Raw genomic sequence first — 18,787 nt, forward strand, 5'->3', positions numbered from 1 at the left:
TCACTGTTATGTTGTAGTATAGATTCCACTACCTGTAAAGTTTCACCCTGAGGTATATTAGTATAGAGCGCCTCCACGTCCATGGTAATTAATGCTTGGACATCTCCTGTATTATTAATGGTCTCAATCAAATTTAATACATCTTTAGTGTCTTGTAAATATGTGGAGGAACCCTTTACAAGTGGTTGTAAAAAGTGATCGCAAAAGATCGATAGGGGCTCGAGGATTGAACCAATCCCAGACACAATTGGTCGCCCCGGAGGGGGTTGTGTTCCCTTATGAATTTTAGGTAAACAGTAAAAATAGGCAGTTACAGGATTGGTAATATCTAGGAAAGAGGCTTCTTTTGGGGTGATCCATTCGTTGCTGGATGCTTCTGAGATCATAACCCTTATCTGAGTTTGGAGTCTCAGGGTAGGGTCAAGTGGAATCAGGGCAAAATATGTCTCATCCCCTAACAAGCGCAAACATTCCTTACGATAGTCATCAGTATTCATTATCACAATAGCGCCTCCCTTGTCAGCTTGTTTTATAACGACAGAATTGTCGTTGGATAATCCCTCAAGAGCCATTCTCTCGTTAGTTGGGATGTTGATAAAGGAGCGTTGTGGGCGTATGGATGTGAGGTCCGCAAGAACAGCTTTTTCAAATGTTTGAACTTCACAGGGAACAGCCGACAGAGGGGGGACAAATGTTGACTTAAGTAGATGCTTCACGGAATTGTAGTTGAAAGCCTTATTATGTCGCTGATGTTGTTCTGACCACTAGTCACACTTTCCAGAAGGCCCATCCACTTGCATTCCCTCAGATCCATCTGGGTCGAGATGGTATCTCCTCTGCTGTCTAGTGATACAACTTTAATCACCTGCCAATACAAATTGTCCTCAGTGTGTCCCTGTTCAATAAAATGTTGCACTAGAGGGGAGGGGCCCCTTCTGTTTTACACCTAATACGGCTTCTGTGTTGCCAATTCTCTGTTTGACCATCTGAGTTGTCTTCCCCACATACATTCCCATAGATTGACATTTAATGACATAAGTAACATTTTGTATATTACAGTTTGAAAATGCACCTAAGTAAAATATATTTTATTGGCCACAAGGGTTTTGGTGTTTGAGGTAAATTGGCAGACAATACAACCACCATATATGTAGTAGTCTACAACATAGAGCTCTAGTGTCACTTCTATTAGTAGTCTCTCCATGTGCCTTTACCACAAAGTCTCTCATGTTCTTATTCCTTTTAAAGGCAAAAGGGCTTGGTGGGTATCTCTCAGAAGTCTCTTGTACCAGAGACTGATTTCTCTTAATGATTTTCTGGACATCATTGCTTATGAGTGAAAATGTGCTGACCATCACCACTCTGTCACTCTGTACCTCCCTCCACCTGGGGATTAAGAGAGTCCATGGCACAAATCTAAGCTCTTATAATAGCTCTCGCAATGATTTTCTTAGGGTATCCTTTTTCTAAGAGTTTGAGGGAATCTGTTTCCTTGAAATAGTCATCTTTTCGTGGGCAGCTTCTGCGGATTCTCAAAAATTGCCCATATTACAAGCTGTCTTAGGGCTCAAGGATGGTGGCTATTATACCTTGGTAATGAATTTTATCAGTGAGTGTCTTACATAGCACTGTTTAAAGTGTGCCACTGGTGTGTTTAATAAACAGATCTAAATAGTTAATTTCAGAGGTATTGTAATTCGCTGTGAAGAGCAGATCTGCCATCAGCCATTGAACAAAGCCTATCCAGTTTTCCTCAGAACCATGCCGCACAAAGTAAATATCACCAGTGTAGTGCTTCCAGTGGGTAATGGTAGGAAGGAAAGGATGGGTGGCATGGTATACCACTCTTGGTTCAAACTCCCCCAACCCCTCCATACAGATTTCCCACATTGGATGCAAAGCAAGCACCAATTGCAGTGTCCTTTTTTTGTACATACTTCTCTTTTTTAAGCATAAAGTAGTTCTTTCTAGGACTGATTCCTTCTAGCTCTGTAATGAAACCACATAGTGCCTCATCCTAGCCTGCTAGGGACACACTTATCTTAGTAACATCAACAGCCTTCTCTTGGGGGGATATTGGTGTATAATGATTCCACATCCAAGGTCACCAGTGTATCCCTGAACTCTGTAAACCTCAATCCTTCCGCCTTGTTGATAAATTGCATACTGTCCCAGACAGATAAGGGAATTTTCGGGACCTCATCCTTAATATAGTGATTAATAAATCTGCATACTGGTTCCAGGGCTGACCCACAACCAGAAACAATCTGGCGACCCGGAGGTCTAGAAACATTTTGTGTATCTTTAGTAAGGTGTAGATCACTGGTGTCCTTGGATGGTGTTTGTTTAGAAAGGCATGTTCCTTGTCATTGATAATCGCTTTATTAAGAGCTGTAGACGTGATGCATCTGATCTGTTCCTTAATTTTTTTACTGGTCTTTATTTACTCTTTTATAATGTCTGCTGACACCCAATTGTCTGAATAGCTCATTGTCATAGACTACTGTATCCTGAACGATGATAGCACCCCTTTTATCGGTGGTGTAATGTTTATATTTGGTTACTTGCCAGATTATTTAAAGCATCTTTTTCTTTTTTGGAGAGATTGTAGGGGAATATGCTATCCCAGTGTTCCAATTCCTTTAGTTGCTTCATGACAATATTCTCAAATTCTATTTCAGCACTCATTAAGGGCCTGAATTAGAGTTTAGCATATGGGGTTACTCCTTTAAAAATGTGACGGATATCCTGTTCGCCTCATTACAATCCCATTATATCCTATAAGAATCGTAATATGGCGGATGGGATATCCATCATGCCAAACTCTAATCCCTTAGTCTGAGGGTGAGTCCAAAAAAACAAAGGTAAGAGGAGCCGCAATCTACCTTCTGGCTCAATGTCAGGTTTGTGTCTGAAATTTAATTTCAGCCTAATTATCCTAAAAACTAAATAATGCTCCCTTTATTCTGAAAAGATCGAATCTATCTGTAACCACATAACTCAGGTCTTTGCTTAAGACACTATGGGGGTCATTACGACCCTGGCGGACGGTGGTAATTTGGGGAAAGGTACTGCCAACAGGCTGGCAGTACCTTTTCCCAAATTATGACATTGGCGGTTTGGCTCAAGCCAAACCGCCAATATACCACTCCATCTGCTAGGGTGGTAGCAGCCGCCAGGCTGGAGACTTCGGTCTCCAGCCAGGCGGCCGTCACAATCCCACCCTCAGGATTATGACCCCACCTACCGCCATGGTTTTCGTGGCAAGCTTACCGCCACGAAAACCATGGCGGTAGGCACCGTCAGTGCCAGGGAATTCCTCCCCTGGCACTGATAGGGGCCTCCCCCGCCCCCACTCCCTAGAGTCCTCCCCCACCCTCCTCCTCCAGACCCCCCGACATCAACACACCCACACGCGCGCACATACACACACGCATACCCACATCCACCCACGCATGCACACATACATACCCACTCACAGAAACACACACTGACATACATTGTCGCACACACTCATTCACAACATACATGTACAGTCAGTCATTGACGCACGCATTCCACGTGACTCACACCCGCATGCACGCATCCAAAAACAGTCGCACCCACCCCACTACACACACAACACCCCCACACACGCACACAACACCGCCAAACCCCCTCTCCTGTCGGAGAACCCAACTTTCCTGCTTGCAGGGGGTCCTCCAGCAGGAGACAGGACGCGGCGCTGCTGCCAGCAGCAGCGTCTGCCAGCAAAACACAGCCAGGCCGTATCATGGATCATGATACGGTAGGCGGTGTCTTGCTGGCGTGGTGCTGCTGCTTCCAGCTGCGCCACCTTACCGCCATCCGCTGCCATGACCGTCGACGGAATTCTGCCAGCCTTCTTGCGGAATTCTGCCTATGGTCATAATGCGGTTGGTAGCCACTGCGACGGTATGTTGGCAGCCATCGCCGTGGCGGTAGGCGGCATTTGCCAACAATGTCATAATGAGGGGCTATGTTCCTCCTGGGTGAGGACATATTTAGATATGTTGACAGTGGGGTACTTTGGAGTGTTAAGAGTATTTACCAACTGTAATACTGGTTGTGTGGCTGTCTCTGTCCTGGTTGGTAATACTTTCCTTGCCAGGATCTCCCTCGACCCCTGCCTCTGCCCCTTGATCTCCATTTTTTTTGTTGGTCAAACTGTAAAAAAAAAAAAAAACGTCCATTAGAAACTGTTGTAGTAGACACTGTGGCCATCATTAGGACAATGGCGGTAAAAACCACCTACAGCCATGGCGACTGCTGACAAAAGACCGTTACCGCGGCTAACATCCGTCCGCCATAATATGACCACAGCCAGATTTCCGCCACAAGAAGGGCGGAAATCCGGCTGTGTCCATACTGGCGGACAGTGGTAAGGTGGCGCTGCTACTACCAGCAGCGCCTAGCCAGTAGACCACCGCCAGCCGTATTATGACAAATAATACAGCCTAGCGGTGTTTTGCTGGTGGTAACAGCGCCCCGTCCCTTGCCAGAAGACCCCCTGGATTCAAGTAAGTCAGGTTTCTATCAGGGGAGAGGGGTGTTTTGTGTGTGTGTGTGTGTGGGTGTGGGTGTGTGTGCCTGTATATGTGTGTGTGTGTGGGGGGGGGTGAATGCGAGTGTGTGTGTTTAGTGTTGTTTACGTGCATGTATGCATGTGTGCGAATGCGTGTATGCATGGAAATGTGAATGTGTGTCTGCGTGTCAGCGTAAATGTGTGTGCGTGAATGAATGAATGAATGCATGCTTGTATATATGCATGTATGTCTGTGTGAATGAGTGTGTGTCTACGTGTGCGTGTGTATGGGGGAGGTTGGAAGGGATGGGGAGCGTGGATGAAGGGGGGTGGAGGGTGTCTGGGGCGTGTTGGGGGGCCTCCTATCAATGGCAGGGAAGAAATTCCCTGTCACTGATAGGGCCTAACCCCGTGGTTTTCGTAGCGTTACGAACGCCACGGAAACCATGGCGGTAGGCAGGATCATGATACCGCCGGCAGCACAATAGTGGCCTCTGGGCTGGAGATTGTTATCTCCAGCCCGGCGGCTGCTACCGCCATGGCGGTCATAGTGGTACATTGCCAATGTCATAATGTGGCAGTAAGCACCGCCAGCCTGTTGGCTGTACTACCGCCACATTATCTCCTACCGCCGGGGTCATAATGACCCCCTGTGTCTCTTGTGCAGAGACCAGAGAGGTCTTGATTATCGGGGTCACAGAAGAATCAGACAAAGTGATTCTCCTCAAATCCTTATATGTATTGGAAGAGGTGTAATAATCTGATGTAAAGTATGAGTATACCTGTTCTGCGTTGAATCGAGCTTTGTCCTTTTGGATCTTATCAATTTCTTTTACCTAATGTTATGGAATAGAATTCTTCAGTCATTTCATGTAAGCTATCCAATACACCTTCTACACTCTCAACTGCGCTGTTCATCCTTATCTTTTCTTCTAACTCACTAATTTGATGTTTCAGTGTATTAAGCTCCTCCAAAACATTGTCTATCCCCAGCACCGTCCAGTGACGGGAACAGTTGTTTGCAATATAACTAAAGTGCTTTTTAAATCTCTCACTGTAAGTAAAAAATAATTGGTATGTTCCTAACTTTGAAGCCCAACGGGATTACATCTACCTTTAAATATTCTGTAACTAACTTTCCATGTAGCTCAGTTCTAATTACCTTCTTTTTAAGTTTCTCCATTTCATCAGTATCTATCAGGTTATTTTTACTATGGCCTGTACTTTTGCCTAGTAAGGATGCACCTTCAATTATTTTAGCAACATATTCATCCGTATAAGATAGTTTATTTTGTCTGCTACACACGGTGCTACAGTCGATAAAGTACCTAAAAGTCCTTGCAGACCTATGTCTGCACCAGTATATTTTTCCTATACAAGGACATCCCTATATGCCCATGAGACAGGGGTCACAACATATCCCAACAAAAAATCATGTGGGGCTCATCTGAATGGGGAAACCTCATCTCTACGTCAGAGGATCATTGTTAAGTTTCTGCAGCTATGCTGAACCCTATGCTGCTTCCAGGGACTCAGCAGCACCTCCCATGCCAGCAGAGGATGAGATAGTGACAGATGCTGTGGAGTATAGATTTAATAGAGATAGCAAAATAATTGATTTGGTTATGGGATGTATTGTGACTGAGGGGGTTATTACAACTTTGGAGGAGGTGTTAATCCATCCCAAAAGTGACGGTAAAGTGACGGATATACCACCAGCCGTATTACGAGCCCATTATATCCTATGGAACTCGTAATACGGCTGGTGGTATATCCGTCACTTTACCGTCACTTTTGGGATGGATTAACACCTCCTCCAAAGTTGTAATAACCCCCTGAATTCTTTTTGAATACATTAATCAAGCACATTTAGATAAGTCTTACCTTAATATGACCATCCCCAAACACAAATCCAACAACTCGCCTAGAAACAACCCACTGTTGCAGGGGAAATGCTGCCCTAAATACAAAAGTAGATATGGACATTAATGCTGACTCACCCAGCAAAGCAGGACTGTGCAGTCTTATGTAAATTATCCAAGCCCTGCAGTGGATGCTGCCTTGCAAGACCTTGCATTTTCTGGCATCAGCAGCTCATCAGCATTCACTGGGAATTGTATGGGGATGTAGTGGAGTGTTATGGAACATTGGATTTATCATGTGCATTCCCATGCTCAGAGTCTTCTCTGTCCAAAGCTTTAGGTGGGAATAATCACATCGAAGTGCAGAGCCTTTTGCAATGATGAGCAAATTCCTGGCACATTTTGCTGTGACCTCTGCAGCGCTAGGTAGATTTGAACCAACACCTCTACCTTCCTCACTGCTGCATAAAGAAGCAACATCTGAAAAAAGCAGAAAGAAGAAGTAAATTAGCGTATTCAACAGGCTAATTGCATTTGTTTCGTGGCGTTGTCCAGCTATAATTTAGAAAATCTGGACTTGATTGAGAAGTTGAAACTTTGTTACACTAGAAGCAGTCTTCTTGGCTTTGGAAGTAAAAGAATCTGCTCTTGAGCAGTGTCGAGAATAATAAGGATTTGTTGGACTCCATACCCATAGTAACCAGTAAGTCAGTTGGCATGCAAATTCATGCTTAACCTGGATATCATATTTGCATTCAAACAGAGAGGTCTTAGACTTGCAATTCACTTGGGAAGTTTTGTTTTCTCAGCAACTGCTGAAGTACGTGGTCGAAAAATACAGAAAGGTTAATGCTAACCAAGTTCCTAAACACACCTACAACCAAAAAGGTACTCAGTACATTTCTGTGTTTTAGTTTGTCCATTTTTCTGACCAAAAAATCAGCATAATTCAGGGACTGCACCTCCTTTATGAATCATCAGACCAGGAGCATAGAGATCATTTGATGGGAAAAATGCTCCATTTTCGTGAAGAACGCTCTCAAATCACCAAGGACTAACTGGTCACACCAGGAATTTTCTGTTTCTCTTTCACATTCTCCCTAAAATTTCAAACATCACTGTCAGCGTGATACAGGAGACACAGAGCCTTCTACCTCTGGTAGTCATCAAATTGGATCAGGACAGTATATAAGTTTGTGATTTTATTCCTAAAACCTCAATAAAAAGAAACAGAAAACAATACTGAGGCATAGTAACTTTAAGTTCTGAAGCTTGTTCTCCTGGCAGACCCATTTCACATACTAATAGGAGCTAAAAAGAGGGATGGGCTGGTGATCATGTTTAGACCACATGATGCCTTTAAATACCCGTCAAAAAGAGATAGACTCTGCAACTACTCCAGTGTACTGTGTAGATCAAAAGAATCAGTATAAGTGCCTTCCATATGTTGTAAACTCCGATCAAAAGATACACACTTAGGTGCTACCTCTAGTGACTTCCCATCCACATCTGCGTGGACTACAGCTGGACATTTACCTAGCCAACTTGCTAAAAACAGTATACCTGCACTAAAAAGCAGACAGTTTCCATTTATTGCAAGCTTATAATTAAGACAGCAGACTTTAGCATGGTGGTTTCAGAGCCTTTTGGATATTATCACTTCCTGGACCACGTGGTCTCCATAGCTCATCTTAAAAATAAAACCTTGCAAGAGCATCTGGCTCCTCATTGACTCAGTCACAATAACTGCAATAAATAATTAAATTAATAAGGCAATTTAGACTAAATAATGCTTTTGTGAAATCCACCTGTCCACAAACAACAAAAACAATCAGCTCTTCTCTGTGCAACTGGAGAGTTTGTATCTAGTCTCAGAACTCCTACTATATTGTGCTTGGCCAAAAAGCTAACACTTTTCCTAAATTATGTGGAGTTGGAAGTATTTTGAGGGGGACAGTATCTTTTTTCTGGGAAAAGATTGGCCAATAATACACAGTTGTGCTTTATTTCAATGCAGTCTCGTATCCTGTGCTAGTCAGCTGAGAAACTGGTGGCTCCCAACTTAATCTTCCCAAAGGTCTTCAAGTGGATGGGCAAAGGAATACCTCAGAAGGCATTTTGAGCCAGCTATACAATGCTCCTCTCTATTGGAAGGGTTTGATTTATATCCTAGCGGTAGGCATACTCCATCACAGCGGGCATGCATTATGCTTACTGCAAAGATAATGGTCTGCGTGCCGATTTAAATGAAGGCTGACCATAGGGTTGGCAACGGGAGTAGCTACGTAATCACTACTTAATCACTGCCATAGCCAACCCTCTGTGCTGGCCCAATGGAGTTATGGCTGTTGCCTAATTAGGATATGTGGACATATAGCCATTTTTTTTTTACTGTCCCTCACTTCCAGGCAAACTCTATCGGTAAAGGAAAGTAAAAAAAGGAGGTAATGCCTCTCACACGACGGAATGATTCCCACTGCAAGGGCGGCATTTTATTTTCTATTTTCAAAAAGAAAATTCAGTTTTGAAAATAAATTGTTTTTTTTTTAATGCAGGGCTCCATCGTGTAGCCAGAGCCCTGCACCAACCAGCATTGACAGAAACCACTATGATGGCAGCTCCTCCAGGTTGGCAGTCTTTTATAGATTCGACAGGCGGCCCTCCACCTGGGGGGGCAAAGTAATCTACTGTGTTCCCCTGGAGGAGCAACGGTCTGTCCCCTGAAATATAAATCAGACCCTAAGTATTTAGTCCACATTAGTGTCAGGATTCAACAATGTAATGAGAACAGGCAACTTGCTGACCAGAATCTCCATGCTCACCTTAATGCTCAATGCTGGAACAGGGAAATCGCAGAAAATAGAGGAACAAAACAAGGGAGAATGTGTGTGAGCCTCCAGTTGTCATCAGAGGCTTCACAATCTAGAGAGGCTAATATAATTGTAACAATTCAATTAATCAATGAATCAGGATTTGTAGAGCCCACTTGTCACCTGTGAGGGTATCCAGGTGCTGGGATCGGCTGCTCAGGGCTTCAGACGAAGAGCCAGGTCTTAAGTCCCCTTCTGAACTCTTGGATGGAGGAGGATGTCCTGAGGCAGATGGGGTAGATTTTGCGGTGATGTAGGAGAATGAACGTCCGCCACTGTTGCTGCAGCAAAGGCAGGGGGTGTACGTAAAGGAGAGATGTGGGGCATAGGGGTCTGAAGAGATGGCAGAAGCTCAGGCCGTGGTTGAGGTATGCTGGTCCTTGGTTGTGGAGCGCTTTATATGCATAAATAAACAGCTTGAATTGACATTGTCTGTGTATGGCAAGCCAATGGAGAGTCCTCATGTGGGGGGTGATGTGGGTCCGTCTGGGGAGGTTCAGGAGGAGTCTGTCTGCTCAGTTCCTTATGGTTTGAAGTCTTTTCGTGAGGTGTGCTGTGAGTACTGTGTACAGAGCATTGCCGTAGTCCAGGCGGCTGGTGATGAAGGCTTGCATGACGGTTCGTCTGGTGGTGATTGGGAGCCACATGAAAATCTTAAGGGAACATGCGAAGGATGAAGAAGCAGGCAGAGGAGACTGAGTTGATCTGGTTCTTCATACTGAGCTTGTTGCCCAGGATGATGCAGAGCTTCCGGGCTTGGTCCGTGGGGGTTGGGTGTGGGGTCCCAGGTCAGAGGGCCACCAGGAGTCATCCCATGGTGAGGCAGTGTTCCTGAATATCAGAGCCTCTTTCTTGTCCGTGTTAAGTCTGAGGCATTTGTCCTTCATCCAGTTGGCGATGCTGGTCATGCAACCTATAAATTAGGTTATAAATAGGTTAAAACGTAACTCAGTTTCTTACATGTCAGAAGTAACTCACCCTTCTATTTAAGCTAGTATTCTAACAATTTGTAAAGCTGGCCAAGTAGCGCTTCCTAATGCTGACAGAAAACCCCCCAATAGATCATGTTGAACAGGTCAGTTAAAGTAGCCAAATAGTCAAACAGGTCAGTTAAAAAAAGCCCCATCTTAGGTTGTTTAAGGAAAATCTCTTCCGAAGGACTGAGGCATAAGTGAATGAGAAGAGTGTTCCATAAAATTTGGTCCAGGTGTCTGAAGGAGCGGCCACCCTGTCTAGCACAATTGAACCATAGTACCTGAGCTAGTCTTTCATTGGAGGATTGCAAAGCTCTAGAAGGACAGTAGGGGCTGACGTAGTGCCGAAGGTAATTGTGTCCTGTCAATGCCAAAGCTCCATAGTTGAAGCAGAAGGGTTTAAATTTGAGGTTTTTTAGATAGGTAACCAGTGGAGATCCCACAGGTGAGAGGAATCATCAGTGTGCTTGAGAAGAGATAGTATGTTAGCAGTGGAGCGTTTGAGGGGGCGGGTATAGTCTTTGCTCACATGTGAAAGTGTATCGCTTAGAGAGTCTCAGCCATGGGCAATGGCGAATTTACACAAACCCACTCTCTCCTTTCTGAGGAGGTGATCACACTAGGATGTGAATCAGAGGGAGGTCACTTCTCCCAAGGACTGTCAGGTCGATGATATTGGATTCTTCCAACTCATTGTAATATTGGCGCTTTGCCTGTAATTGAGCTCGATTGATGCATTTCGTTGCAGCTCTATCTGAGTGCGGGCACAGGAAAAGGCCTAGTATGAGCGTCTCCAAAGAATTTTGCACACAATGCCCATTGACTTGGTGAAGTATGGCAATGACTCCAGCCCAGTAAGCTGTCAGCAGTTTCCATGGCCAAAGCATGTGGGGAAGATTTGTTTCAGGAAAACAACAGCGGGTCAAGGAGAGGAAGACCTTGCGTAAATCTTTGAAATACGATGGGGGGTAAGATAGACTCTGTACAGAATATTGAAACTGATGTATTTAATGTGCAAGTTACGAGAGACCATATGGGGGTAGGATAAGTCACAGCGCCAGTCTGAATCGTGTACTGGGCAGCATATATGTTGCTTTCTTTTCTCCGTAAGGAGAGTGCTGGTATGGTCCCAGTGTTGGAGGTGACCTTGATATAACCATTGAATCAGGTGTGTGGCATCTCATGTGTAACTGCGTTGGCCTCGGTCTCTGTATCTTGGAGCAAGAATGCAGATCTCAATACTTGTTTACCTTTGGCGCATGTGAGAAAGTGCCTGGGAGGAACTGAGTTGTAGTCTACAGTACTTCTAATGTTGATAGGTCACTATTGGAAAAAAAATCTAAAAAGGTGAGAATTTCCTGGTCAGCTCACTTTTCTAAGTGCATCAGGGGATAAGCCCTACTAAAGGCTACAGCCCTGGCCAGAGGGATTACAGGAGCAGAAAGAGATCTGCGCTTGTGAAAGGCTGTTGAATGTCAGAGGGAATATAAGAGCCTGGAGATCAAGAGGGGTGGCCTAGGATGGGGGAGGGTCCTTAGTGAAACAGTTATGATATGTATGACGGCCAGTCCCATCCCCTGTCTGGGAGGCCAGTCTCCACAAGAGAGTGACCAGCTAGTTAGCCATTGAAGTTGAGCCGCAAAGTAGTACTGTTCAAAATCCGGAAGTCCTAGACCACCAATATTGGTTGAAAGTTTAAGAATCATTGCCTTTCGTCTGCAATCTGAACTCACTCAATATTGCATCCAATTTATGAACAAAGGAGCAGGGAGCAATAATAGGAAGACATGTAAAAAATGGGCTATCATTTTAATCAGTGTTAACCATCTCAGAACCAGTTGCAGCAATGCTAACCAAAAGAAGAAAAATTATGCCTTCAGTGATCTGATAGTGCTTGCTAAGTTACCATCCACAGGTCTCCTGGTGAATGAAATACATTAATACCAAGATATTTAAAGGTGATCATTTCACATGTGAGGCGCAACTCTAGGTGGAGAGGCATTAGGAAATCGTAACCCGCCCTGAGGGGGAACATGCAGGACTGAGTCCACTTAACTTTCATTCTCGAAATCTCTTCAAGTGGGCTATAGGAGCAAGATCTGACATATAATCCCAATATAGCTAAAGTATATGGGGATTATATGTCTGAGATGCACAATACAGTTCTAAGTGTAATACCTCAGTGTGCACACTCTTATCTCAATTGGATCGCCAGTGTTTCCATGGCTATGGAAAAGAGCAGTGGCGACAGAGGACACCCCCTGATGCATGGCTCTTTCTATAGGAAAGGACCTTGATATACACTGTCCTCTCTTGACCCTGTTAGTCAGGACCTCATAGATAAGGCAAATCCACTTGCACCAATTGGGGCCTCCAATTCTTTTCAGGCCTTCCAGCATATAATCCCATTCAAGGGAGTCAAAGGACTTGTCCAGATCGAGAGCGATACATGCCTTTCTAAGCTATCGATCTGCAGAACTTGCCATAACATCCCAAAGTCTGCAAAGATTAAATGAGGTGCTACAACCTGAAACAAAGCTGGTTTGATCGGGGTGACCCAAGGAGGTGAGATGTGTGGGAGAAGGTGACTGGCCATCAGTTTATTGAGGATTTTGAAGTCGACCTTAGGATTTAAGCATTGTAGAGAAAATTACTTCATTCAAGGAGTCTGGGAAGCATCCCCTCTCCAGGAGGTAATATAGAGCTGGAGTAACTTTGGTGTTAGCTGAGGAGCAAAGAATATAAATTCAGATGGAATGTCATCTGCCCCAGGGGCTTCCCTTGAAGTAGGTCATATAGCACCGCTTTGAGCTCCTGAAGTGAGAGTGGAAGGCCATGTTCTTCCCTGACAGTAGGAGACAGCCGGGGCGATGGTAGCCAATTTAGTAAATTATGCATCTTTTGGGGGGTGAAACCTGCAGGGGATGTGTAAAGATACTCGTAATAAGCTTGAAATGCATTGCTACTGGTTAACTGGGAAGTCATGATGGAAAAGGCAATCTGAGTGGGGTAATGCACTGCGGCCTCAGTCTGATCTGACAAGATACGCTAAGCTTCTGCTCGGTCTGGCTCCCTCATTGTGGATTCTGGTCCGATAAGCGTTGTAATGAAAGCAGCGGACTTTGTATGTGGCCGCTGACAGGGAATGTTGAAGAATAGGTATAACATCTGTAGCTCTTTCAGAGTGTGATAGTAGCTTCAGCTTGAGAGACCATAGAGAGGTTTTTAGGTGCATGAGCTCATCAGTCAGTATCCTGCCCACCCTAACCACTTACTTAATGCAGAATCTCCAGATGACTACCGTTAAGGCTTCCCATCCAATCCCCGGGGACGAGGCGGGTTCTGTATTGTTGGTCAAATAGACCTCAATTTGGTCATACAGTGATTAATGAAACAGTTTGTCCTCTAGTAAGGACGATTGTAAGCGCCAGATCCTAATCTGCATCAAACATCGTCCTCAGGTGAGTTGGACCAGTAAAGGGTTATGATCCAATAGGGACCTGGCCAGGTAAACAATGGTTGCCACTTGTGGGTGTATGTCAGGGGTGACAAAAAAAGCTATATGTTCTGGAAGAACTGCAGTGGACTTGGAAATAAAAGGTGTAACCACACCAGGATGGGAAATTCACTCACCAAATGTCGCTCAGTCACCAACTGTTGAACCATGCGCAGAAGGCCCTCGATGACAGAATTGTAGAAGCGAAGGTATACTGTAGAGCTATATAAAGAAGTATCTAACACACTGTTTAAGTGTCCTCCTAAAACCAGCCCAGTCAAGCAGACAATCAGGTCAGTAAAGGCGGGGCTAGATTACATTGTCTGCTGATATCTGTAATCACTGGGGTGTCGAATGATTCTAAGTCAAGCACCTCTGAAGAATCATTGTCCCAGGATGTAATAGAGGCTAAGATAGAGAAGCAGGGTGTGGTGAATAGGTCCAGCGGTGACACTTGCACCTCTATTGCACACCTTTGCTCCTGCCAAGCTGTGTTTTTGGCTCCAAGAACATAGCTTCCTAACAGTCACCAAGATAGCACTGAAGCTGGAATTAAGAGGTGGTGAGATTGGAGGAGAGGACAGCGGAGGGCCCTCCAGGGCCTTTTAGCCAGTCCCACACTGATCCGTAAAAAATATTAAACTGTTGGTCGGCAGTTACTTGCAGTTTCACAGGAAAGAGTAAACATGATTTTAGTTGCGAAGGACTGTTGCCTGAGTCTGAGTATAAAAAGATGATAATCTGATTATTGTCTGCATACAAGAGCACGAGGAGACCAAACACTTCCAGTGCTGTCTGCACATGGTGGACGTACTTTGTAAAGATCTTTGAACTCAACGTGGAGCCCTGAGGAACACCTCCTGACTTTAATGCATCTTAAGTCAGAGGCACTTCAAAAGATCATAAGCAGGACCACCGAATGAAATATTAGTAGAGGGAAGAAGAACTACCTAAAAAGGTAATAGAGACTCCAAGGGAATGCACAAATTCAATAAAGGGGGTCACAAAGGGAGGCTGGGTGCAAACTAGTGGCAACAGAAAACACCCACCCACTCGCATTGTTTCCAAGCAAGTTGTAGAAAGCTTGTTGCCTTTAAATACAATTCTGCCCTGATAGGCGACTCAAGCAGCAGGAAGTATTCGAAAATAAACTTTATGGCCCTCATTACAACCCTGGCGGTCAAAGATTACTAGGGTTGAAGTGGCGATTGTACTGCCAACAGGCTGGCGGTACAATTTGCCATATTTTGACTGCGGTAGCGCCGCGGTCACACCGCCGGACCCGGCGGTTTTCCGCCATGGTTGTCCCGGTGGTTTGAATCCGCCAGGGCAGCGCTGCCCTGGGGATTTTGATTCCCCTTCCGGCCAGCCTGTCCATGGCAGTAGAGACCGCCATGGAAAGGCTGGCGGGAAGGGGAATCGCGGGGCCCCTGGGGGCCACTGCACTGCCCATGCACTTAACATGGGCAGTGCAGGGGTCCTCAGGCACAGCCCGTCGCGATTTTCACTGTCTGCCTGGCAGACAGTGAAAAGCGCGACTGGTGCTGCTGCACCTGCCGAACCGCCACATTTCCGCCGGCTCCATGAGGAGCCGGCTGCAATGTTACGGCCGACATCCCCGCCGGCTTCTGTCATTCACCCGCCTATGCAGAAGTTTAACAATTCCAGTACCTCGGAGATAGGAGTTGATACTTGAGTTTGCTACTCAACAAATTCTTCCTGGAATTTCCTCCTGATATTGATCTCCTTATTCAGTGAAAGGGACAGCATATTTATACCTCTCCATCACTGCCATAATTGAGAGCCTGATTCAGGAAAGTAGCCCATGCACACATTGATTTACCAGGGTTAAGTATAGATGTTATATGTGGTGCCAGGAGGAACTCCAGTCTGAATCAGTAAATGAGCCAGTGGATTTGTTTCTGCCAATGGGCCCTTGACAATCATCAAAGTCCTTTACAGACTATTTTAGACTACATTTTCAACGTTCCTGAAACATCTAGAGAGCTCAGAAATTTGTATTGACTCTTACATAGGTTATCTTTCAGTTAGCACTGTCTACTTAATTGGCCTGGAGAAATAGATTCACTAACAAATTGAATGAAATGACTAGGTGGCGCTTTGTTGACTTTGATGGTATTTATTTATGATTTTCAATCCGAGATTTTATTCCAGTGTGGGGCTTCTATATGGCCAGTGCCTCCCTAATGCACAATCAATTTTACCCTGTGTCAATGAACTCTTGATTTAAAAAAAAAAAAAAATCCTTTATATCAGCAGGAAGGATCGTCGAGCTTCAGTCTCTCTTCAATAGATCATTATTATTTTGTATTTTATTAAATACTAAGTGGAGTCCCCTATTTACACAGAAGGATCATCTAAAGGAGGACAGCATTCTTCAGTCTTCTTGCTAAGAAAGGTCTACATAACATGTATGTTGCCAATAAACTGGAATATACTTTTAATGACGACTACTTTCTGGAAGTTGTATTTTCTTTTCATCCTCTATTGTGGTTTTAACCCCAGTTAACAAAGTGTTAGAGACTATTATTGTCAGATGGATATTCTTGTTCATATCAAAAATCTGTGCAACCTCTTTGCTTCAACTGTGTTTGTCATAAACTGTAACTTTTCTGAGCATTGCTGTGCCAAAGGCATTGAGATTCCAAAAAGGTGGGGAAGTGGGCATGCACGGATGAAATGAGGAAGAAAATAATTACCTTTATGGTGAGCTCAGTACTCTTTATTCTTGCTTATTCACAATTCTCACCTGGCTATCTCTGTGTGATGCATATGACGTACTGCAAATGGTAAATTGGCTTGGATGGATACTAATGCTTGGGCGGTGACATATGGAGAAATGCTTGTGTAAGTGTCTAGTTTGAAAGTATCTTTTTAAAGAACCCACAGTTTGCTCCCTTGAAATAGATATAATTCATTGGCATGCAATTGACCAGTGTTTTTAATATGACATTATCTCCCTGTCTCCTTTTAGGACGTTGTGAGCCAAAAAAGGAACCAGAACCTGACGCAAATTTCAAATCAGAAGAACGTAGGTGTTTATAATCACCAGCTACAATGGTACCATTGATAGAACTGTTAAGTCCATTTTTAGAGATTTGATTTATTGACTTAGATATTATGAACTTTTTTGGAGATTTTGCTACAATGCGTGTGAAAATGTCAAAATAAGTAATATGTAAATGAAATCTAATTCTCATGAAAAAAATGTTTCGTATAGCAATCGGAAGCTGGCTGCAGTACACTGTTTGTATCAGTTTCTCACTGCCACAATTCTACTGAGAATTGTTATATAAAGACACATTGACCCAAAGAAAAATATTGAAATAACCACTTTTACCTGAATACACATGGAACGCTAAGGAGAAATACCAACTTATTTATTATGTTTATTTGTGCAGTTTTGTATATGACTTGTTGCCATCTTTCACCAACCTTACAGCACTTAGGAACAAAGTTGCTCAAAGGATAGGTATATGATTATATACATTTATTGAAAGCTAAGGTTGTATTAACGCTAACAGATCTAAATTCCTAAGGCACATTCAGTTTAGCATATTTGAAGCACTCATGCATCATAAATGCATAAATCCATCATTGAGGATACGTTATCCTGTGAATAAATGTTGCATACAGATATATAATACAAATCATTTATTTTATTTGTTGATTTGTTGTACCCTATGATGATTCAGCTGATTTGTAGAGTCTGTTAATGTGGTGGGTAGTGAAACATAGTTACAGACATGCATCACTTCAGCTATAGTGTGAACTACTAAAGAAATTGGCATTTGCTTCAAAGTGAGAAACTAGAGGTGTTGTTCATGAACATGTACACTTGGCCTTACAGTTGCTGGTCAGGTCAAGTGGTGCTCAATAGTTAGTATGAGGCACAGGTCTTCATTAGGAGTTGGGTTTGTAGTTGTTTCATGAATGACCCTGTGTTACCTCTGTTCTGATGTGCCAGAAAGCACGTTTCCGATACAGATGGCACCTCCTTTCAAAACAGTTTGGGCATTTTTGCTTGGAGAAGACTAGCAGGATCTCTCAGGGCGCTATGTAAGCAGAAGGAAGGACATGTACTTTTAAGGTTTACATGTCCTGGGAGTGAAAGACTCCCAAAGTTGTTTTCACTATTGTGAGGCCTACTCCTCTCATAGGCCAACATTGGGAATTCCTTAATATGTCTTTAAAATGTAATTCCTGCATTTTATAACATTTGAATGGTAATGATAAATCTTCTTTATTAGTAAATGTGGATTTATTATTACTATTTTAGAAATGCCACTTTTAGAAAGTGGGCAAGTCTGTGCTCTCACTGTCTATGTGCCTGACAGCCAGTCTCTAATATACGTCTGGTCTTGGTGATAGCTACCTTTGTGCATTCCATCCAGACACCCAGAGCACAGAACACTTAACTGCATCTGCATTCATTTGCATAGTGATGGGTGTTCCTGGGCAGGGAGGATGGTACTTACACTTCAATGGGTAATGTCCTGAGCCCCACACAAAGGGCTGATTACCCCCAACTGATAGTCTGGAGCTAGGGCTAGGATGGAATAGAGACCTGAGCACTTCAGAGAGATCCTTTGAAGTCATCCCCCATATCAAAGGCACTTTTGAGTATACGTTCTGGAGCTCTGACCCCTGTGAAATCAGGTCACTGCTGGACTTGAGAAAACTCTGTTGGATTAAAGACTGCTTTGCTGTAAGGATTGCCACTCTGCTTGGACTGACTAAGGAACTGCTTCTTTGCATTGCTGAGCTGCCCTGCTGCTTGTTGATCTCTGCTCTTCTGAGGACAAGGACTGGACCAATCTTGCTGACTTGGAGTATCTGCAAGGGCTTGCTAGTGTGTCCCCTGTATTCCTGCAGTTCCAGGGACGTCAAAGACTGCCTGCAACTTTCCTGGTGCTGCTGGACTCTGCCATCTGTTGACCCAGAGTATCTGCAAGGGCTTGCTAGTGTGTCCCCTGTTCTCCTGCAGTTCCAGGGACATCAAAGACCACCTGCAACTCTCC

The 18,787-nt window shown here is 44.1% G+C and overlaps 1 protein-coding gene across 1 annotated transcript in view; it reads left to right on the forward strand.

Moving 5' to 3' along the window:
* Positions 1–18,787, forward strand: part of TRIM25 (tripartite motif containing 25) — a 366,254-nt gene that overhangs the window by 232,038 nt on the left and 115,429 nt on the right. Inside the window, exon 6 of the mRNA XM_069200011.1 lies at positions 16,741–16,797. Coding sequence (XP_069056112.1) covers positions 16,741–16,797 — 57 coding nt within the window. The remainder of the gene's footprint in view (positions 1–16,740; positions 16,798–18,787) is intronic.

This window comes from Pleurodeles waltl, chromosome 7, assembly GCF_031143425.1.
Source record: "Pleurodeles waltl isolate 20211129_DDA chromosome 7, aPleWal1.hap1.20221129, whole genome shotgun sequence".
Taxonomy (NCBI): domain Eukaryota; kingdom Metazoa; phylum Chordata; class Amphibia; order Caudata; family Salamandridae; genus Pleurodeles; species Pleurodeles waltl.